Source organism: Oryzias latipes, chromosome 1, assembly GCF_053564925.1.
Source record: "Oryzias latipes strain Hd-rR chromosome 1, Olatipes_Hd-rR_3.1".
NCBI lineage: Eukaryota > Metazoa > Chordata > Actinopteri > Beloniformes > Adrianichthyidae > Oryzias > Oryzias latipes.
In genome coordinates, this window is record NC_136237.1 from 3,790,139 (window position 1) to 3,814,288 (window position 24,150).

At 41.3% G+C, this 24,150-nt stretch overlaps 2 protein-coding genes across 2 annotated transcripts in view; both read left to right on the forward strand.

The window, feature by feature from the left end:
• Nucleotides 1-1,470: 1,470 nt before the first annotated feature.
• LOC101168601 (neuronal acetylcholine receptor subunit alpha-3-like) overlaps nt 1,471-24,150 on the forward strand; it is a 33,325-nt gene continuing 10,645 nt past the window's right edge. Inside the window, exons 1-6 of the mRNA XM_011480526.4 lie at nt 1,471-2,086; nt 10,018-10,157; nt 11,156-11,200; nt 15,985-16,094; nt 17,887-18,094; nt 18,417-19,037. Coding sequence (XP_011478828.1) covers nt 2,029-2,086; nt 10,018-10,157; nt 11,156-11,200; nt 15,985-16,094; nt 17,887-18,094; nt 18,417-19,037 — 1,182 coding nt within the window. The 5' untranslated portion in view covers nt 1,471-2,028. The remainder of the gene's footprint in view (nt 2,087-10,017; nt 10,158-11,155; nt 11,201-15,984; nt 16,095-17,886; nt 18,095-18,416; nt 19,038-24,150) is intronic.
• Nucleotides 3,274-24,150, forward strand: part of LOC144994858 (uncharacterized) — a 193,931-nt gene continuing 173,054 nt past the window's right edge. Inside the window, exon 1 of the mRNA XM_078954006.1 lies at nt 3,274-3,279. The gene's annotated coding sequence lies outside the window, so the exon portion shown is untranslated. The remainder of the gene's footprint in view (nt 3,280-24,150) is intronic.

Genomic DNA, 24,150 nt, shown 5'->3' on the forward strand with positions numbered 1-24,150 from the left:
TTTACAACTAACATGAATTAAACATTTCTGGGCAGAAGAGTGGAGGACCTTCTGGTGCATCAGACTAAACAGTCCTGGCAGAAACACAGATTCTCACCCAGTTCCTCATCTGACTTCCGCTCTAACAAAGCTGTGGGGGACGAGCGTGTCATGAAGCCGCACGGCGAGCACGCCGCTTGTCAGGTGGCAACAGCAAAAGCACATTACGCCCTTTTTAAAATAGCATTTTTGCTTCTGATGGTTTAAAGGCTTCTGCTTTCTCTGATTGAATATTATGTCAATGATTAGGAATAAAAGAATAAAAAAATGCCTTTGCATTTATGTAAATAATCCGACACAGAAAGTCCAGAAAGCTCCAAAAGCAAATGCTTTGTAACAATGGTTGAACAATTTGATTATCCAAAATATCTTAAATATCATAAGCATTGGTTATCTCAATGGACATCATGTTGTTTAGATATCTGGATAACGTTTTGGTCAAATTCATTATACGCTTTAACTACAGGCAGTTCAAATAAGTTAGAATTATTACGAAAAATGATCAATGTTTTCTTTTTCCACTTTTTATATTGTTGTTTTTTTTCCATTCAAGGCAACATAATTACTTGCAAATTCAGCTTTTCTGACTTATTAAAACATAACATCAATGTTAATTCATTAATTTTGATCAGAAAATATTATTGAATAATTGTAGTTTTCAAGAAATAAAGTCTAACTTTAACCATAAATTGAAAAATCAACAAATTAATAAATTTAATGATAGAAACACTAGTTAGAGTACATTTGATTATAGATTCAATTATTAAACATATTTCTAGTTGATTGTGACAGTATTTTATGAGTTACTTTATTGATCGTTTTATAATATTACATTTTTTTAATAGAAGAAGGAACAAATGATAATTGCTTATTAGAATGTTTCTATTATTCTCGTGCATTTTGATCATTTGGTTTAGAAAAAAACACACTCTGATGCATCAGTTATGAACACAAATGGACACGTTCTGTCTTATTGACATCCTCATTTATTACAGACTATCTGAAAAATAAAACTATACATATTTTTGTTAAAATGTAATCTTGTTTGCACGCAGAAAAGCTCGGACAAATGACCCTTTTATCCCCTTTATCTGCGCGCCGTCAAATGGACAGGAAGTGAGTTCAGGTCTGCCGTTCGCGGCTCAGTGCTGCGGTTTAGCGGCTGAAGGGAGACACAGCATGTCAGACGCTCTGGAGTCAGCGGGAGGAGGGGGGGGCTGTTGCGCACTGAGCTGCTGCTAAATAACTTTATTAGCCCTTGTGCTATCCTAGGCACTTTAACATTGGGAGTTGGGTCATCTAGACCCACTAGACAGTGCTCTGAACCTTTTTCTTCAATGGTTTGTGAACGTCACTGGTGTCCATGGATTACATGAAATCTTTCCACCTTTATCCACCTTAGTCATGGTTGGGAGAACACGTCAATGGAAGGGGGGGGGGCATCTAAGATAGCACAAGGGTTAGTCTGACAGACTGAGAACAACAAAGAAACAAAGAACAAACACACAAAACGCTTAGGAGAAGGTGAAACGGTTTCAGCACCATGGACAGCTCCCCGAAAAGCTCTGCGCTGTTCGCGGTGCTGAAACTGTCGCTTTCTGAAACTGTCATTCCAACTTTGAAACTTCGATCCGGCTAACACGTGACACACGTAGTTGAACAGTTTTAAAGCGAGTTAGATGAGTGAAGAACTGACTTTTCCCAGTCAGAGATTTCTCCGAATGTGTCAGTCAGTGGCTCATCTTTTCCTCTTTCCCTGCCAGTCATGTCTGCGCATTCCGTGTGGGTGCGCCAGCGGCGAGTTTTGCGCGCGGAGGGGAGGACGCGCGCACGCAAGTTCAGATCGAATGGGGTGACAGTGGAAGATAGCGCCAGAGAAAACCCCCGTGATCGAATGACACTCGTGATTATTTGCTTGCACTCCACGCCCAGCGTTCCTGCTTCAACGCGTCAAGAAAAGTGAAGAAGCTCCAGCTGCCGTGGTGACAGATGAGGCAAACGGCGGAATGGACGGCGTTGCTGCTCCTCTTGGCTCTCAACGCGCGAGGTAAGCGGGGTGTTTTTGGAGAAAGATCCCCTCCAGAGCTCCCCAGAGACTCATAGAGATGAGAGATTTGCGTCTCTGAAGGCAGACGACTTTACAATAACTTTCCCTCGACCGTTTATTGAAGATGAGGAAACTAGGGTGTACATTTTATTATTATATAAAATGCCTGAAAAAATGAAGGTTTTCCAAATTTATTGAAGTTCTTACAACGCCTTCTCTGTTTCCTTTAAAAATGTTTTAACCAAAATTAAGGATGAAAGGAGAAAAAATACAAAAACAGCCACAAAAAAAGCAAGAAATGCAGACAAATGTGTTTGAAGGCTAATGAATTCTTATGAATGCACTTTTTTTTGCATTAAAGTGTGATTTCCCAAAGAATGCATTAGGAGTCTGTTTGCCAGCATTCCATTTGGAGGATTTCGGAGGCTGCAGGAGGTCTGTGCCTTCTAGGGATGAAGATACTTCCTGAAATAGGACTGCATCATAAAATAAAGGAAGAACGAAGCAAAGGAATGACGAGAAAAAGAAGTATTTGAAAAAGAGACACAAAGCAGTGGCAAAAAGAATGAAAACATACATTATTTTATGGATGAAAGAGAGGAGGGTCTGATTGTGAGGAAGCGTTCATCATCGTAATCGATGGCCTCAGCTGAGCAGGGATCCTGCATGCGACCTGCAGCCTCACTAACAGGCACACAAACTCTGTATGCTGCAGCATTTCAAAGCATTTGCTCTGACGGTTTAAACAGCATCTCCATGATTTATGAACGGCGGAAGATACAGTCTTCCTTATGAGTTATCTGTTGGAACCCACACACATGCATAACCCCATGAGATGTGAGCGCTCTGCTTTTAAAGACAACCACGAATTAAAGCTTCATCTCATTTATTTAAGAGTTTGCTGCTGCAGACGAGAAGACAGGAAGGACACTTTCCCTCCGTTGAGGGTGGTGGTTATCACTGGGGAGCAGCTGGTGGTTGTTGGAGCTTTGGTAAAACTGAGAAATTATTCTAACAACAAAAACCTTCTGGGCAGGAACTTAAAGCAACAAGCTTTATACTCCGAGAGACTCCGCCATGATATGCAGATACTGTTTGCACTTGTTTTTGCCCCTCTGGCAGTTTATTGTTTAGATGTTTTGCATGAAATCATCACAGCAAAACATAACTTCACCTCACTTTGGTAACTTTGTGTTTCATTTAGTCCTCACTTTTTCGGCCTTTCCTGATGCGTGCTTTTCATTTTTGTCTCATTTATTTACTCTTTTTTTCCAATCGAAGCATGTTTCACATCTTATAAAAGTGAATTTCTCTTCATTTTAACCCATTTGGGGTTTCTTTTTTGTGCCTTTTCCTGGTGGGACGGAGGTCATCTTTCCGCTCTAACTCTCCCGAAAACCCTTTGTGTGAACCTTGCAAACAGGCAGATTTGTGCTGAGCTCTGACCGTGCGTGCGCTCACCCGCCCATGGAAATGTTGTTTGGCGACTATTCACGCATCATCGCCGTCATGTATAATGTAGCATCCCAGCTGCCATGTTCCTGTGTGATCTGGTCTGATCAATAGCTGGAAGCTGGGAGCTCCATCCCTCTGTATGCGGGCAAACAGAAAGCACATTTATGCACAAACATGTAGCGTGTACAAACAAACCGTTCAGAGGTGACAGAAGTTTGCCCCTGGTGGGGGTTTTGTGTGTGCAGCCTGCAGTCCTGTTGCTGCTATATGTTGTTCTCAGACAGAGATAATACGTCTAAAAATCCCGCTTCATTTATCTTGTAATTTCTTGTTAAAGTCTTCACAGGGTTTTTTTTGTGTGTGGCCAAAATCAGGAACCTGTTTTGTTTTCAAAGACTTAGTTTCTGCAGAGCGGCAGGAGTTCCTCAGAAATTGACCTTTGAGTTGTGGGTTGGCACAGAGCAACTCCGCCCCCCCCCCTTCCCGCCACCCATAACTGAGTGCTCAAGTGCTATAATATAAATAGATGTTTTACTTACTCAGAGCAGGCAGCTTGTGGCCAGGCCAGGATATTTTCTATGTAACAAATACAAATATCTTTTTAAAAATATAAAATACTCAAAAATGCTATTTTTAGTTTGTTTTTCTTATTACAGTGTTCCTCGATTATCGTGAGGGTTACCTTATAAAGATAACCCACAACAGGTTAAAATGTACAGAATTTTTTGATCCTGCAAAGCTCCTTACTACAGACTTTATACACTGTACTAAGACAGACATGAACATTTTCACACTTTTGGCACTTAGTGAAACTTTAAAAATTTCAAACCTTCATTGAAGATTAAGTCCAGTGTTACAGAAAAAAAAGTCTGGTTCTGGATTTTGGATTCTCTACACCATCCAACTCATTCTTGACACAAGTCAAGTCGCTGTGTCACGTGTCAAAAACACCTTCTTAAAGCACCTGTTCCTAAATTATTCATATAAATAAATAGAATAAAACAGAGAAGTGCATCATTTCAAATTTTCACAAACATTTGATGTTAAAAGACAAGATTTTAGAGCGCAGGAGTCAGCAGTGGGAAAATTAAGGTGAGGACAGAAAGAGATAATTCAACAAAATGTGCCAAATGTAACTGTTATTTACACTAGCAATAATTATGCTTAATATTCAACAACCGGCCGAGCATGCTGCTAATAAAGTTCAAATTTCGCTCCTCTCATTTGGAGGAAATGCTGTTTCTGCATCGTTTGGCACAATCTGTGTCCTTTGAAAAAAGTTCGTGAATTAAAGACAACACTTTCCCAAACCAAGACTGACAAACAGGAACCCTCTGGCATCTCTTCTGAAAATGACGAGGATGAAATGAACTTCCTCAAATCAAGTAAAAAAAATAAAATAAGAGAAAGTAGGACTAATGTTGGGCCATGTCTCTTATGAATGCTCCATCATGGCCTTCCCAGGCTCTAGAATCAATACATATGACATCATGCCTGCTGTTTAACGTGAAACAAAAAGAACATTTTTGTGGAGTTGGGATGGATGGTGCAACTACCTTTCAGTGAGAAGATTTTCCTTTTCTTTGGCTTCCTCTGACAGTCCAAGCACATCTAAATAAAACTGTCAGCAGCATCAATAGCAGCATAAATCAGGGGCGGACTTACCATTAGGCAAAGCTAGGCTGAACATTTCATAAAAAATTCTAAAATAAATTTAACCCCCATCTTTATTTATCTCTGTCATTTAAAAAAAATCAAAATCTCTGAAATGGGATGAGACTGGACACGTGAAAGTGTTTCGTCCTCCCCCGTCCCTCTGTAGCAATGGAATATCCCAGTCAACAGCAAGTCCAGAGACCTGCAAGTTAGCATGCAGCATCAGTGTTGCCAGATTGGACGCTTTCCAGCCAAAGTTTTATTCTGGCCTTGCAGGCAGTACCTGCTTTAGGTGAACAGAAATAACGTTTTTTAAACTTTCGATAACTTTTAGTTCCTGGTTGATTACGTTTCAACTAGGGAGTTGCAGTCGGGGGAGGCAGGTGAGGCAGTGCCTCACCTGTCATCAATCTATCCTGCCATCATGAGATGTTTGGCCTATTGATAATAAAATAAATATCTGTCCATAAATGTCATTTATTTGTTTGGTACTGAGCATTTTCATGATTTTTATCCTCAAAATGGATGTATTTTGTTTCCTGTTCAGTGCAGGCTCCAAGACTTGGCCAACTCATGTGAAGAGGGTTGATTGTCCTTTCTCAGCATATACTAAGGATGCACGGCTTTAATAATTTTGTTAATACTTTATACATTCTTGGCATTTTATGTCATGCGCCCCTTTCTTTCGCATTTGTCTCGATTATTTAGTGGTCAATACTGACTAATAATCTGTGACTTCCTTTGGACGAAAAAGTAATCCCTGTTGGGCTGCCAGGGCGATGAATCTTCCTGCTCTTAATCCCCTCTTTTACATTTTGGACTTTGCTGCTTTTTGCGTCTCACAAATCCCCCCAGATCCTTTTCATCCACTTTCCAAAACCTAATGGATTTTCTTTTTCTATAGATTTTCTTTTGTTTAGTTTCAAAAGGAAACAAATAGTTTATCATTAATAATCTTTGCACACATGAGAGATGAATAGCTTCTCTCTCAGGCTCATCTGCGTCTCTCCATCTCTCTTCCTCTCCTCTAAAAGCATCTCCCATGCTCAGGGGACAAGGAGCGCTAAATGGTTTTCCAACAGGAACCAGAAATTATTTCCCGTTAGTAACTGCAAACTCAGCATCCAGTAATGTCCAAAGGGAAACTGCAGAACAAACCGAAGCTCAAAAGTTGGGAGGTGCTGGTGTTGGCTTAGGTTTTTTCTTTACTGTTAACGTGTCTCCACATGTAAGGCAGGTTCTCGTATTTTCCTCTCTTCAAATTAAAAGCCTGCATGCAAAATCTTTTAGATTTTTTAAAATATAGTTGGTTACACCATACACTATATGCAAAAAAAAAAAGAAAACAACAATAACGCTTTAGTCTTTATTTTGGATGTTTCTTTGTACGTCGGTTTTTTTTGTAGGTATTTTGTGACCAGAATATGACTTGTGTTAATCTCTGTAGGCACGATCATGCACACATCTGTTTATTTAGAAAAGAATGTCTGATTTTTACTTTTTTTTTTTTAAATCAACGATAACTTCATATCGAGCAGATTAAGGCTTTGAAAGTGATGCCAGTTAATGAAGCAGTCAGCCTTATTTAAGATTTAAAAAAAGACATGCAGTGAAACTATGGTGGGTTTTAGGTAAACAACAGAAACACTTATTCCTTTATTTAAACAGTTTTGATTTCCTTTTACGTCTTTTTTGGTTCGAAATTACCCGGTACGGTTTACCCATGGCCTGAGTTGATGGGCCCCAGGTGGGTTTGTCCACATTTGGTAGAGACAGTTCTGACGGGTACCAAACCACGCCGTGCTGCTGAAATCGTGCTGCTACCAGACATTTGCGTTGCGCCCATCGCTGAAATCGGGCCGCTGGACCTCAGATCACGTCTATACCACGTCTATACCATTGACTTAACATTAAAACTGCCTCTGTTGGGAATCGCGTTTGGTGTAATCGCAGCTGAACAGTAACCCATAATCCCAAAACTACCCTTCCTCTTGATTTGTGCGGCCAAGAAAAACGTTTAGTACCGGTTGTAAGTTAGAAAATTACCTGTAAATAGTACCATTTATTTTATGTGACGTGCAAGTGAATTCATCAATTTTGAAGCTTTCTGAGACTCTTAGTAGGTGATGTTTGTGTCAAACGCTTCACTCATGCAAAACAGCAGAAAGGGGGGGTGGGTAGAGGGCGGAGCTACTCAGCTTAGCACCAATGGCCACACCCATGTAGAGGAAATATTGGCAACAGAGTCTTCAGATAAACATGAAATATGGCTTTTAAGACGTTTAGATTGTGGGATTTTGGTTAAAAAAACATCATAATCATCAACATCACTGGGAACGTTTCTTTTAATACAAAAAAAAAAAACTGTCCTAGGGGGACTTTAAACATGAAATGTAAAAACATGACTATGAGACTTTATTGACAGTTCAGGAAAAGGCTCTCAGGGCAGAGGTGAAGGGCAAGTTTGATGAAATACAATACATCTGTTAACTGCTGGAAACACAAAGCATGATTTATTCATCTTCAGCTGGTCTGAGTGCCACCTTTAGAAGGCTTTCCTGGTCGCAGGTCTCTTGCCTCCAACAGCACCCCCCATGCGTCTTTAAACTCCGCTCCATCAGGTCTGTCTCCAGAGGGCTGCCATCAGGAGTTCATCAGCTGTTGGCTCTGGGTGTTTGAGTGGAGTGGGCTATCGTCTGCATTCGAAGCAGGGACCCTCGTTAAACAGGGTCAGCAGCCTTTCATCAACAGGAGTTCCATTAAAATGATGACTTTTATCATTCCAGAGCCCAGTGTGGCAGGAATTATTTGAAGACAGAAAGTCTTATAGATGACAAAACAGTTCAAGGGGCTTAAAGCTGGACGGCTGGTCCAGCAGGTCCTTCCTCTAAGCGTTAATTTTCTTTTGACTCCCCATCACTTTCCAGATCTTTCTATCTCTTATTTCCAACAACACTGCAGGCTTTCCTCAAGGGAGAAATATGTATTGATCTGGATATTTAAAGAGGATGACAGGGAGCGAGTGGGTTCTCTACGCAACTCCTGAAGGAGGAGTGCCTTCTAAAACTGTGGAGAACTTTCAACTTGTCACTTTGATGTGGTGCAGTATGAAAACTCATGCAGCTTACACAACTAGCATTGACTGATCCATCCCGGCGGTGGTTGCACTCGCACCCTGACTGTGTTGAAAGCCAAGAGTCCTCACAGTTCAGATCCAGCCGGGTTGCGTCATTCAAGAGTTTGAAATAGTTACAGAAAGAAATCAATACGTTTAAACCTCTCCACGAGAAAAAGGCCGGCTTCCCCAGCTCCAAACGTTTGAGCTTTAAAACAAATCAGTCCATTTCACAAGGTCACTGCTCATCCACTTCCAGCTCTTCACATCTTTTGGTTCCATCTGTAAAGAATAATTTACTCAAAATCATTTACTCGAACCTGAAAGACAATAATTAGAGGAATAACTCGTTTAAAGACCCATTTCTTTGCTGTTCAGAGAGAAACACTGGTTTAGGCTGTTTTTCCTAATCATTAATGATCAGTAATGATTCACAGGACAAGCATTGTTTCTACACATTTCTTCTTTTGAGTTTGGACACTGATTTCTTTTCTAAAAACAAAGACAAAATGTATTAATAAAATGAACAAATAACAGTCAGTTTTGCAGCTCTTCTCACCAGAATCCTATAAAAAACAAACTAAAGCTTTTTTATTTTTTTATTGTCATCAAAGTACAATCTTTTTCCCTTCAGTTCTTCACCTGAACAGTCAAGTTTAACTTCACAGGCGTCTAGATGTTAAGATGATGCTGTGTATATCTGCACAGAACCAAAACAGAAGAGGATATCAGGGGGTCGGACAGACCATGTGGGAAACAAACCAAACTAAATCAGTCAGACATGAAGCTGTGATGAGCTGCTGCACCTCTCTGGAAGCTGTAGGGAGACGTCGGGCTAATGAGGGCTGAAAGGCAGAACGTGTGGGGGGCAGAAGGGGCTCTGGATTCAGTGACCAGCCTTGGGGGTCATTCTGGGCAAGCACACAGGGGGGTTTACAGGAGTGGCCTTGAGAAGTGTTTCCTGGCTTGTGGTGTGTGTGTGTGTTTGGGCGAGGGGGGGGTAGTACCGGGTATGATCCTCCCAGGTTGTTGGGGGCAGCCTCCCTAGGCCCCCTTCTTCAGGACCATTGGGGAATTCTTACACTTTATCGAATAAAGTCCCACTTCTATCACCTTCTGATCTATTTTCAAAGTGCTCCCACTGGTCTATCAAATATCGTCTGTGGTTTTGAGCCAAAAATGTAAAAATCTTGTCGTTTCTGGAGAGCGGCAGGAGTTCATTAGAAATTCATTCATTAGTTCATTAGAAGTTGTGGATGTTACTGTTGGCGCTGAGCAAGCCTCCCACTTCCGGTCACTCATCTGTTTCCACTTTCCCCTGTTACCCTACAGCCCCCTCACACCCCTTCCCAACATTACTAGAAAACGCCACAAGAACATTTTAAAAACACCAAACTGAAAATTCAAGTCAGTTAGTGACAAGTGTACATTTCTAGTTTGTATAAATTATTCTTGTTTGGGGTTTTTTCTCTCTTGTCTTCCTCCTTTTCTGGCCTCATTCTGTCTGCTGCGTCTTTTCTCTGCATTTTATATTTTTCTGCCAAAAGACAAAGAAAGATTTTGTCAAAATAAAGAAACTTTTTTTTCTTAACCTACAAATTGAAGAGGTACATATGAAATGTGCCATATAAAGTAAGGATTTCTGATTCTCAGTTTTAAAGCCTGTTGTTTGTTTCTCCCTCCTCTTCCTCACCTTTACATTCAGACTGCTTCTCGTCCAAAGCAGAGGACCGGCTTTTCAGGAAGCTCTTCCGACGCTACAACCAGTTCATCAGACCCGTGGAGAACGTCTCTGATCCCGTCACTGTGGAGTTTGAAGTGTCCATCTCACAGCTGGTTAAAGTGGTGAGTTTGACACCTAAACCTTCGCTCACCTGTACACATTCTGTGTTCTAACTTCAAAGGTCGGTAAAAGTACTGCTCGCCGTCTTTGATGCAGCCCTGAAAGGTGCAGCTGTCCCACAAGCACGTTCCACTGATTTCCTACCTCCTACGGCAAAAAACCTGAATTTGAAAAAAAGTTCCATTGTGAAAATGTTGATTACAAATATAACTGTTCTTTGAGTGAAATGTGAAATATAACTATGAAAGTAAAATAATTGCTAAAGGGGGGTTCAAAAGGGAAGCTTGTATCTTTTTGTTGAATCAAGATTAAAACCAATGTTTCGATAATGTAAAAATAAATAGGTAAATGTATTTCTGTTTACCTCAAGTTTCTGTTTAAAGTGACATTTCTAAAATAAAAAAAACAGCAGTCAGTCTGAAGACTCAGCTTTGTTCCTGCTGTGAAAAAAAGGAGACTCCAGTCTTCAAATAATCAGCTTATTTTAGGGTCGTTGTATTTAGTTGTCATGCTGCCATGTGTGTAATGTGTTAGTGCTGAGGAAAAATTCTCCTGTAGAAGAGTTTCTGTTGTTGTGTGAGGAAATCCCAATTTGATTGGAAATCCTTATAAAGTGTAGATTCCTAAGAAGGTAAGATTTAAGGCAAGCAAGATCTCATGTGTGCCTGCAGTTCAGCCATGTTTTTGTGTTTTTTTCTACTTTTTTTGGCCTCGATGCTACAGAATTGTGAGAATCAACGCTTATTGCAGAGAATTGGTAAAGTGTGAAGCTTCATCTATTATTAAACACACTATCCACCTTTTCTGAGAGTGAGCTCCAGAGGGCAAAGTTCAGAGAATGAATTCCATCTCTTTTGAAAGTGGATTCCTTTTCTCCCAGCAGGATTTTCTATTATCTTGTAGAAAACCACATTGGGTATGAAGTGGAGATGGTTCAGGTGCTGCATGAAGAGTAGCCTCATGAACCCGCTAACATGCTTCCTCTTTGGCTCTTCTGCAGGATGAGGTGAATCAAATCATGGAAACAAACTTATGGCTCAGACATGTGAGTATCCACGTGCACAGATGCACAGAGCAAACACTGTTTACTGACAGAGGTTGATGATTCATGTCAGAAGTAGAACTGAATCAGCTGGTAATGTTGTTATTAAACACTTCACGCTGTATCTCGCTAATTTGGAACACACCATTAAATCCAGGATTCCACCTAATTTTCACATCAAATACAATACAATAAATTCTGGCATTAGTATGGTGGCCCTGAAGGGCAAATCACATCAACAAATTATAAAATTATATGATGAAAGAAAAACGAAAAAACGCCCCTCTCACCCTCCGCGGGTGGTTTCTCCTCCAAGCTCGGGTGCTCTACCAGAGACCTGGGAGCTTGAGGGTCCTGCGCAGTATCTTAGCTGTTCCTAGCACTGCGCTTTTCTGGACTGAGAGGTCTGAGGTCTTTCCAGGTATCTGTTGTAGCCACTCCTCCAGCTTGGGGGTTACTGCCCCGAGTGCTCCAATTACCACAGGCACCACTGTCACCTTCACTTTCCAGGCTTTCTCCAGTTCTTCTCTGAGTCCCTGGTATTTCTCCAGTTTCTCATGTTCCTTCTTCCTGATGTTCCCATCGCTTGGCACTGCCACATCCACCACAATGGCTTTCCTCTGTTCTTTATCCACCACTACAATGTCTGGTTGGTTCTCCATTACCGTCCTATCAGTCTGGATCTGGAAGTCCCACAGGATCTTTGCCCTCTCATTCTCTACATTCCCATTTTGACCTTGGGGTTTCCAGTTCATATTCTGCACACATGTTCCTGTACATTATTCCAGCCACTTCATTGTGGCGCTCCATGTATGCTTTACCTGCCAGCATCTTACATCCTGCAGTTAGGTGCTGGATTGTTTCAGGGGCCTCTTTGCACAGCCTACACCTTGGGTCTTGTCTGGTGTGGTAGATCTGAGCCTCTATCGCTCTGGTGCTCAGGGCTTGTTCCTGAGCTGCCAGGATATATATATAAATATATATATATATATATATATATATATATATATATATATATATATATATATATATATATATATACACATATATATATATATATATATATATATATATATATATATATATATATATATATATATATATACATATATATACACATCGTAATTTACGGACTATAGACCGCACCTGATTATAAGCCGCACCCATTACATTTTTATAGGATAAAACATTTTGTACATAGATGTGGTCCTGAATCCGATACGTAGCCGATCTTTTGACATGTGACCTCCGTCTGAACGGCCAGGCCATATGTATCCGACCCGTACGTCATCGATACGCTACAAACGTCATAATTCTGCATTGAAGTAGGCGGGAACGAGAACATAAACATCAACCATGGCGGACGATGCTGCTGAGGCCAGTCAGTGGAAGGGAAGCCAGGTCACCAATTTGATTTGATTCATATTTGGGGTGACAGCTCTATTCACGCCAAACTCCAGGGTTCTTATCGCAATCGGGCGGTTTTTGAAAAGATTTCCAGCAAAATGGCCGAGCGTGGTGTTGAACCTTTCCTGCGATTACTTTTTTCCCCCCTTTCCGACCGTGGTCAGAAGCGCGGGAGACCGAAGGCGGATCCTCCATCGGGGTTCAGTTCCCCGTTCGGACCCTCAGATTCTCCAGAGCGGGTTAATAAAGAGTACATAGCATTTATTCTGGGGGAAACAATCTTCTTTTATCCTTCTCCTTCCTCCAAAACACAACATGAATGCACGTCCCCAACACACTTCCGCAAAACAAAGGCAATTTTCAAAAATTAATGTTTAAAGTAAATAAAGATAAAATGCTGAAAAAGGTAGATATTAGAGGAGATCACTGATTGGATGATGAGGTTAGCTTGCCTTTTCAACAGGAACTTGTGGCGATATCTTCGGACAGCAGATGTTTCTTTTAGCTTCTGGCCACGCCCACTGCAAAAGTTCAATTCAAAACTCAAACCTTATCATCCAATCAGTAACATCCCATAATACCTAATTTTTCCATTTTCTCATTTTGTGTCATTTTTTTCATTCCATTTTAATTTCCAGGAATTACTCTGGTTTTTTGTTATTTTTTTTAGTGTTTTGGTTTCTGCCATCTCGTCTTGTTTTCTAAAATTGTATCTTGTTTTTGCTTTATTTATTGTCATTGTGATCTTTAATAGGTTTTTGCAGTGAGAAGTTTGTTGATGTGATTTGTCCTCCAGGGCCACTGTAGTTCAGGTTTTCTGGAAATCGGCACATGTGATGTGTGAAAACGAGCTTTGGTCGTTCTTTTAGGTTTAAGAATGGCTGTGATTCTCCGGAACCGGTCCTGTCTGGGCTCCTAACACGAACAGAGCCTCAGCATCAGCTTTTTTCCACTGTCTGGATCAGAGCCAGCGCTATGTGTTTACAATGAAAGCCCTGATAGCATTTATTGCAGACCCTCCTGGCGTTCAACTGCAGGGGATTTGCTTTATAGCCTCAATGCAATTGGTTTCTAAATGAGTTAATTCTGTGATGTGACGTTTAAAAATAGCCTCGTTCAAAAATGTGTATTTTTAGTCGAACTCCATCACAGAATGGAGTTCTATGACAACACTCTTATTTTTTACCACTTAAATCTTTCTTTGTTGGATAAAATATCCTAAAACATCTATTCATTTTCTAAACCCAGTAGTTCCTGTTTCTGGCTCAGAGGGACGTTGGAGACCATCCACCCAGCTATTGGTTTACACTTGATTTAAATTTGTTGGGGTTCAGGCCTTGTGATGGACTGCTGGTTTGTGCAGGTTGTACCCCAGCTTTGCCCAATAGTAGCTGGGTAGATTCCAGCAATCCCATGACTCTGAACTGGATAAAGTAGATGGATGGATGCTCTTTTGTAAAATATATGACCTTTTCTTTACTCTCCTTTTACCGGAATTTCCCCACTTTTTACAGTAACTCAAAGTTAAAATGAAGGATTGCTGTCATGCTTTCCTTAGTTTAGTGTGTTTTTTAATATTTGTGTTTGGTTGTAATTGCCACGCCAGTTCTCATTTTCCATCACCTGCAGTAGTTTTTTCTTCTGTAACTTAGATTACTGTCACATATCCCAAAAGGCCACAGCATGGCAACCTAAATGCAAGCTTTTCAGCAAATTCAGCAGGTGGCAGCGCGGCGGCATTTTCAATCAGGAGGTGGCATTTGCAGTCTTAAACACAGCGCGTCACCTACTAAGGTTTTAGGAAAAAGTTCAAATTTAACAGCTAATGTACGATTTTTTTCACAGACCGCCATTATGCTGCCGTCCCACTTCCATCGTCCGATTGTTAAAAATCGCTCTGTCGCAGCGCGGGCATTCGACCAGGGCTGTTCCTGGCCCCCTTAGGTTCTGCATATACTGTAAATAAGGAGACGGCATTGATTCTTGTTATCAAAGGAAGACTTGTGTTGTGGTTGGACCACTTGGACCTTCGTTTTGGCCGCTGGTGCTTTTGCCTTGCTGGGTTTCTTGGGAGGCAAGTTGTCAAAAAATGTGTACATTCGTAAATTTTCATGATTGTAATGTGTGCTTAAAGTCTGATTTGCAAATGATCCGTAGTGCAGAATGGCCAGTTTTTTATAGAACCCCGACTGGCAGCAGGTGAAACTTGGCATGGACGGCCAATCAGAGTTACTGCACAGGTGATCCGGCTGCCACCACCCTGTGGCCGCCCAAGTGTTATCTGATTTTATAATGGCATCATCCCCGCCTGACTGATTGCCGCCCAATGGCTGCCGTCTATGTTCGTGACCACACCATCGACTTTCAAAAAACTGGGCGGTGGCAGCTAATCCTAAAGATTCTGCCGATTCCTCCCCATTGCCCGGTGGCAGTTGTATTTGTGACCATAGCATTAGACCTTAGCTGTACTGAACTCTGTTGTGTTTTCAGAATCTGTACTCTTTCATAGCATCATAGTCAGGTTCTCGGTTCTTGGTTTGCCACCTTTGGGTTCATCGTTTCCTTTTTTAATGTTTTCACATTATTTAATCATATTCTTGTTCTCAGGTCGTTTTGGTCATTTTGGTTCCTTCTACATGGTTCCATTCATGAAATTGGCTGAAAGACTTTCTTTAGTGACACTTTTTTGTATAGGAAGAGTCTATTTTTCCTCACCTAGGCTTTAAAAATGGGCTGCTCTGGAGAAATTCAGACACATCAGACCTCTCTGCACCTGAAACACGACTGCATCAACTGAGAGCATCATGATGACAGTCAGTCACTCGTGAACGTTTTTGCTCAGTCAAGTTATGTCAGCAGGAGTTTCTATTTTCAAAACCATAACCAGAGATGCACAACAGTGAAGCTTAAATCTCTGATTATTTACCATAAACACAGTTTAGTTTCAGCTGCAGATCTCAGTGGCAGCATGTTCTTCTCTGCTGAAGCCACTTAGACAATAATCAGCACCTGAATCTATCAGGAATCAGTCAGCCATTTCTAATGTCAACTCCCTGGAGAGAGAAATGAAAAAAACAGTGTCGCATGAACTGGTTAATTAATATCTCCCCAGTTGCATCCTGGAATTAATCCACTCGGCTAACGAATAAATTCATCATAAATGCCATTAAAAAGGTAAAACAATAAAATGTGACCTCCAGATCTGTTAAGAGAGCCACACATGAACCGAATCAGAGGCTGTTTACACACAAAGTCCTATAATCTGGATTTGACTTTGTAATTTGGTTGTCTCAGATATATTGAGGTGTCTTTACAATTAAAAATAAACTCCATTTAGTAGGTGAAAACCAATAATCAAACTGTTGAACTCTACTCCTCAGATTTGGAACGACTACAAGCTGCGCTGGACACCAGCAGAGTTCGATGGAATCGAATTCATTAGAGTCCCTTCAAATAAGATTTGGAGACCTGACATTGTTCTCTACAACAAGTAAGAAGCTCAACATCAATGATGTCCAACGGTTTCAGCTTCTCTGTTGTATTTATTGTTGTTTTCAGAGCATTCAGCTGGCAGGTGATCAAAGTAATTGTCATAGTATTCTATCTTTCCGGTTGTTAGTAGCTGCGTTTCCACTTTGATGGCGCCACTGTGCAGCGCCCAAGGTCGCCAGTTTTGACCAAGAAGCGCATCGCCATCCAGTTGTTGGTCACGACTCATTTAATTTGAAAAAAGTGGTTCCATTGCAGTTTCGAGAAATATATCAATTGCAATATGCCTCAAAAACCACCTCCTCGGAGCCAAAAACCTTTTTTTCGATGAGTTTTTCCGAAATTTTCGTGTTTCCATTAGGCACATTTTATATCAATTCGCCATTATCCAATTCATGCAATTTCATAGTCAATGGAAACACAGCTTATGTACGTTATCTTAAACAAAGTTCATATTTTCTTGACATTTTTTTGCCTTCTCATGGTGTTTATGTCCTCACAAATAGCTAAAAATTGCATCATAATTTGCTTGTGTAAAAAATAAATCAGCTGCAGTGCTCGTCTGCTTTTTGTCTCCTGTCCTTGAGCCCATTAGAGGAGGCCTGAACCCACCTCCTCCTGTGAGGAAGCCTCTGATTCATCTGAGGCTTTAAGAAGCAAAGAAAAACACCTCACCAAACTCTGCAGCACTTTTTATAAGGAGGATTTATGGTTATTTGGAACAATGCTGTCTCCTCTGCTCCACATGTGATTTTCATGAATCATGACAAGAACACAGAAAAGACAACATTGGAGCACAAATAACAGCAGTTTAGGGACATGCACACAGCCTGGACAAGTTGCCTGCCTGCAGTAGCTCCGCCGGATCCCGGTGTTGTGTCAAGATACGTTTCCCCTGCAAGAATTTCAGCTAGCTGGCCACAGACTGAGCTCTGCTGCAGATGGAGAGGCAGCTGGCCTTTGGCCTCAATCTTCTCTCTCCAGTGTGTCCTGGGTCTTCCCCGAGGCCTCCCCCCACTGGGATATGCCCGGAACACCTCCCCTTAACCGACCAAATATTTTGAATAGCTCAAAACTGAATTCATGTAAAGACCTGTCTGCCGAAAACCTCAAACGGGCATCTGCGCACATCGAATGATGAACGCAAGAAACACGTTTAACACATCACGTATCTCACAAATTTACGCAAATCACACATGTATCATGAAAGACCAAAGTTTCATTCGTGGAAAATGCGCAAAATATTTATAGTGGCTGTGTCATAGGGCCTTTAAAATCCATGGGGCAATTTTGGCTGCTCATGTTTTTTATTTGAATTTTTAAATTTTTGTTTGTGACACTATTTCATGTACTGCATGAAATGTAGTTTCTTGTACGAGAAATATATATATTCTATCCTTATTTTATTTCTGTAGCCATTACCCGAAACCTGGAAAACACATTTTGTACCATAAACATGTAAACGTATATTGGTATGACATACAAAGTTCCTTGATCCTCAACATGCCCCCCTCCTTACTAAACATGTAGTTTGTTAAATTTACTTAAAGTCGGTGTTTATATCCAGTATTATGTGGGAGAATACATGAAGAGAAATGCTCGGCTCATCTGTTTCTTTCTTTTGCTTGATGGTTTGGGGTTTTTGACAATCATGGTTAATTCTCCTGGTCTGTTGCCTCCATTCTTTCACTTCATGAACTTAAAACCCTTTTTTTACATTTGGAATCAGTTCTGTATCATACTCTCATGCATATTTTGAAAAACCTTTTTTTTCCTGCCTCATTCATATTCAGCGCCGTTGGGGACTTTCTGGTGGAAGATAAGACCAAAGCTTTGCTGAAGTTTGATGGCACCATTACCTGGGTTCCTCCTGCCATTTTCAAATCGTCCTGCCCAATGGACATCACCTACTTCCCCTTTGACTACCAGAACTGCTCCATGAAGTTCGGCTCGTGGACCTATGACAAAGCCAAGATTGATCTGGTGCTGATTGGATCCAAGGTTAGTGTCTGAGAGGTTGTTTGACAGGTAATTAAAAAAAAACAACTACTTTATTATGATTGTAAAATCAAAGTTCCTGTCCATTTTTGGATTTCCATAACAATGATGACCAGGAATCTTCACCTCCACTGCTGGATCTGTTTCAGAAACACACAGATGGGTCTCATTGATGAAGACCCTACAGACTGTGATCTGTCATGTTAGCTGTAACAAATGAAACCACTAAGCCTAATATCTGTCTGTTATAAAAAAAAAAAAAAATTCAGTTGGAAAGCAATGGTTTGACAAATTCCACTGTTTTACCTCCTTTATTCATCTGTAGGTGAATCTGAAAGACTTTTGGGAAAGTGGCGAGTGGGAAATCATTGATGCTCCCGGCTATAAGCACGACATCAAGTATAACTGCTGTGAGGAGATCTACCCGGACATCACCTACTCCTTCTACATCCGCCGCCTGCCTCTCTTCTACACCATCAATCTCATTATCCCCTGCCTCCTCATCTCTTTCCTCACAGTGCTGGTTTTCTATCTCCCCTCTGACTGTGGAGAGAAGGTCACGCTCTGTATCTCCGTCCTGCTCTCCCTCACTGTGTTCCTACTCGTTATCACCGAGACCATTCCCTCCACTTCCCTGGTGATTCCACTCATTGGAGAGTACCTGCTCTTCACAATGATCTTCGTCACTCTCAGCATCGTCATCACCGTGTTTGTTCTGAACGTGCACTACCGCACGCCCATGACCCACACCATGCCCGGCTGGGTGCACTTGGTGTTCCTCAAAGTCCTACCCAGGATCATGCTGATGCGGAGACCGACTGATGAAGATGGCAAGGCGGGGGGGTTGGACACCAGTGGGGAAGCAGGAGGAGCTGGAGGAGGGGGAGGAGGAGGAGGAGGAGGAGGAGGAAAAGGAGGAAAGAGGCCAAAAAATAGCTTGATGCAGGTAAGAGTCTCCATTGCCTGAATCACAACCTGAGATACAATTAAACCATGTTGTGGATTTCACAAGTAAATCTTTCCAACGGTTTAAACAATGCATATAAACTATAAACAATCAGTTAAAAAGGTGAAAAGATAAATGCATTAGTGATTTAAAACCATTTAAATTAAAAAAAGAGAATTAAAAAGGTTGTTCTAGTTGGTCAGTTTAAATGCAGGTGCGCTAATGTGAATATTTGAAGGCCCATCAACTGTCATGGTCCAGCTTTCTCTTGGGCGTCATTCTAACTTCCTCCACATACAGCTTATGGAAGCCACATCACTATACTCCCCCTCCTATGGTTCACTGCAGGCAGGCAAGTCTTCTCAGTGAAAAGCCTTATTTTCCTTCCCTCAGTCTTTCTGCTGATGTACCAACTTGAAAAAGTTCGTTCCTGCTGACCTTGTCTTCCTGCAGCTCTTTTGCTGTTAGTAAAGTTTGCTTTTTCTTTTTTTTACTACACCTGTCTTGTCAGCGATCTGTGGCAGCCGTTGTTTTTTTTCTTTTTCTTTTGTGTGGAATCCAATGTTGTACATTCTTTTCAGTTGGAAATCTCTAGATATCTTCATTACCTGCAATCTAAACTTGTTGTCTTGCACATCCTAAATGTTTATTGCTTGATTTGTTTTTTGCAAACTGTTTTCCAATGAATGGAATTCATTCGGCAGGTGCTGCCACTGCTGAATGACAGGTGACTGAACTCACCGCCGGCTTCACAGTGAACATGGCAGGACTATGCGTCTAAAAAAAACCTGTGTTTGCTGCACAGGTAGAGAAATGTTTTTTGGAGAAAAGAGGATAAAACACTTCTGCAAGATATTGGCCACATTTTTTTAACCGTAGACATCAGTTACTTTAACTTAACATAACTCTGCTTCCACAACCTCTGATAAATTATAGGGTAGTTGGTGAGAAAACAGTGTCATCATGGTGGTGTGCTTCCATAATCTACTCCATGTTATTTCTGGGTTATATGTACAAGACATTTAAATCGTAGTAACATGCATCCATATGAAGGTAGACCAGTAAAGATGCTGCAGGTTTTTAGGTGTGTCTTGCAGTTCTCCTGTGGCTCACCTTAAGGGATCTCATGAAAATGGAACTTAGCATCGTTGTGCTTGTGGTAAATGTATTGTGGAATGCTTTAAAGAATAATATAAATTGCATGTACCGCAAATTCCGGACTATAAAGCGCAACCCATTACACGCCGCACCCACCCATTTTCACGTATTTAATTACTTTTAAACATACACAAGCCGCGTCAGAGTACAAGTCGCGCATGTGTTAAGCGACATTGTCATCCTGACAGATCACGTCCTGAATCCCAGAGAGAGTGTGATTCATTAGCACACTGTGGGTGAAGTCAGCTTTGCCTCAGGCTCATGTATTTGAGTATGTTAACATCTGTCAAACAGCACGGACCTCTATTCTGTTCACAAGTTCCTCAGTTATGGTGTTTTTATTTCATTTTTTTTTTTTTTACTTATTGACAATCTAGGTATCATACATAAAATTACAAACAGTAACCATATAATCAACATTACATCCCTCAGTTATGATGAGGAAATTTACATCCGCGATTCCCCATTTCCCATGAGTCTTAGGGGCTAAAGGCGGGGCCAATGCTCGGCTCGCCATTCTGTTGTAAGTGTTTAAGAATGAGCAAGTATCAGCAGTGCATGGAGGGGTGAACGGGAAAAGCTCTCCTTCCGCTTGTGTCGCGGCAGCGTTATGGGAGTAACAGGGCTGGTTAAAAAAACACACCGGTAAAATAAAGCAGCAGCGACTGAAAAGCGTGCGACTGAAAAGCGCGCGCCTCAGCGCGATACGCGATACGCGCGCCTCAGTGCGGCGCGTGCGTCAGAAGTCAGAAGCCTCTGCGCTCCGCGGACGCCTCTGCGCTCCGCGCTCGCCCCGCCCGCTCCTTGTCTCCCCTTCCTATCTACTCCGACACCTCTGGCCAGGGCGGCTTCAAGGAGGAGCACTTCGTCCCCATTGCGCCGGTGGAAGGAGCAAATCGTGTCTGTGCAGAGCAATCGGACTTAATACTGTACGTTTTGTGTATGAGGGGCGGATGCGTTGTTACGTGTGGGAGCCATCAGGGGGGTATTCCAGGAAGCATGTTTGAACTAGCCTGACTTTAAGCCTGAACTCTAGCTGAAATCCGCCTGAACTCGCTTACTCTGGGTATGTCGGTTCCAGAAGACCGGATATGAGTTGGCGTAATTACGCTCGACTTGGTAACCCTGGGTTAATGCTCGTGCACGGAAGGTACATAAAGACATTCTCAATAGATCGCCGATTTCCGGAGTCACCATGGAAACGCGTGGAGAACCAAAGAGAACTTTAGTGAGACGGAGTCTGAGATTTTAATGACGGCGTATGAAGATTATACGTCCATCAAAAAAGTAACACAGCTGCATCGTCAAAAGAAAGAGTTTCTGCTTGTAGTTGAAGAACAGACAAAGTAATTCCACAAGTTTCTGATCTTATTTCCATTTTCCTTGTGACGCATACATCTATATATAACGTATCCAATTTTGCCACCTTAAATGAAATACTTCTATTGGTAACAAATAATTGAGTTAAATTTAATCAACCTAATTTCTTACGTCTATAAAACTCAATAATTGTTTATACAACTCAAATTTATGTATTTATCCAACTAAATGTCATATTACTCCAATTCAATTAATATTTTTTCCATCTTAATTAATTATATTTCTTGATCTCTCATATGTCTAAGTATGAGCCGGCAGATATGCTCATTTTTACAACATTAAAAAGGACGAGGAAAAAATGCACATTGCGCTCAAATTCATTAAAGAATTCTCCGTCTTTGTCATTACACTAATGATCGGTAGGGGTGCTATATAAACTCATCATCCTCTCCTTCACTCTCACTCATGGTGCAGAGACATAAGCACAGGAGGACAAAATAACTCAGCAAAACATGGCAAAACACAGTAAAACAGCTAAACAACTAAAAAAATTTGGTCAAAAACCCACACTTAAATCAAAATCCGTCCAGACTGGCTAAGGAAATGGTATCCCACAATCCCTTGCGGTGCCGATCTAACAGCAGCACCAAAGTTACACCTACTTAATTGAATTAATTTGAATGAAAGTAAAATAACTGTCTGATAACTACGTGTTATTTTTAAACTGACTTAACAAAAAAATAATTTATCTTAACTGAAGCAAATAACTAAGTTAGATCAAAGTAAAAAAGTTGAATTTTCCAACATCCATATGTGGTCTTATCACCCTCTCACGGTGGAAAAAGTATTATCTGAGCTTCTTCATCCACTAAATCATCTTCAAATGGACACTCCATGCTGCTTCACCTCTCTGTAAACAAACTAACCTTCAACTAAACCTGCTCCCGACCAGGTTATGTTCAGAGCATGAGTTGCTATGGCAACTTGACATACCCTGAAACATACCTCCATTTCTGGAACCGAAAACTGAGGTTATCAACTTCCTTAGCCTCAAACTTACCGTGGTAGCTAGCATAACCTGCTTCCTGGAATACCCCCCAGACTGCCATCGGCCCCACAGCTCTATAAGAGCAGCAGGAGAAGATGTCTCCAGCTCACACAGAGGCTGTGAGCTTTTCAAAGCAAAATTCCGCTCAGTCCTTAGAAACCGTAAAAACGATCGTCGATTTGTGTTTCCAGTCGTGTCCCGACAAAATAAAGGCTGATGTTATTCCCACATATTTACGTGCAGCCAGCTGCAGATTGCAGCTTTTCCGTCAGCAGCTGACCGCCTTTTCCAAACCCGTTGGTGATGGTGGATTTTTTTACGCTGCTTTTAACGATTGCTTTTAACTTGAAAGCTGCATCATACTGTAGTGGCGATCACATGCACGTTGGGTCTAATGGCACCAAAGGATTCTGGGATGCGGCCGGGCATGTGTGTTTCGTTTTGTTGAACCATGACTGAAGTGTCTAAGACCTGAAGTAACGTCCATGCTGTTTGGCTGCTTAGAGGTGTGTTGAAAAATAAATGCCTTTAGCTTGGTGTTAGATAGAGAATTCAAACCATTCACTGAGATTGAAAGTGCGTACATGGCGGCCGCCAATTAAATCCATGAAATAGCCGCGTCACTGAATAAGCCGCAGGGCTGTAAGCGCAGGAAAAAAGTAGCGGCTTATAGTCCGGAAATTACTGTACTTATGAAAAGTGATGGTGTTGTGTCCTTGTGCCACACTCTAGTTGTTGTCAGTAAGATGCACCTGTACTGACCGCACGATGGGGAGTTGCTCGTTGGATGCTCACATGGATTATTCTCCCCAATTGTCTAATTTCATCATTTCAAACTGTCAGGCTGCATGCAAGGATGACACACCAGTCACATGACCAGCAGTATTGGGCTCCTTGCACAGTCCACAGGGTTTGGGTAAAGAAAAAGAGAATAATCCGTACGACCCACCTGTCTGCGTCTCACCTACTTTACCCTTACTTACCCCTACGAGTTGTTCAAGTGTCCGCTATGACCTGTCGCCTGCAGCATGCCCATAGAAAAAATGTGCATTTTTTTTTTTGCTCAACGGATTCACTGAGCGGTCTTCAACCTTGATATTTCCTGCAGGACACCTGTGCAGGTTTCATATTTCACCTACAGAATTGCTAAACAGGAACAGTTGTGACCAAGGCAGTACAAACTAACTTTTAAGCTTAAAGCCAATTTAAGTCATTATTATTCTGAAAACTAAGGCTTATAATACTTTCATACAAAAGGAGGTTGTGTCTTGTGTTGAAAAAGAGAAAAGTTGGGTTGCTACAAGCAGAATATTTAGTAATTCCTTTGTTGAAGATGCAGCTTCTCTGAGATGTCGTGTCAGGACTTCTTTGTTGTGGGGGAACAAAACACGTTGACATAAAGCACCTTAATTATTTATGGAGTAAACAGAACCTTAAATATAGGACAACAAAACAAGAACAAATGTTAGGGACAAAGCTAAAGTGACACTTAAGGCTCTAGCTGAGAGTAACAGAAAACAGGATCTCACACGCAAACCTTGAGCTAGTGGCTCCTAAAGAGGAAAATGGGTCTCAAAGTGACTTTCT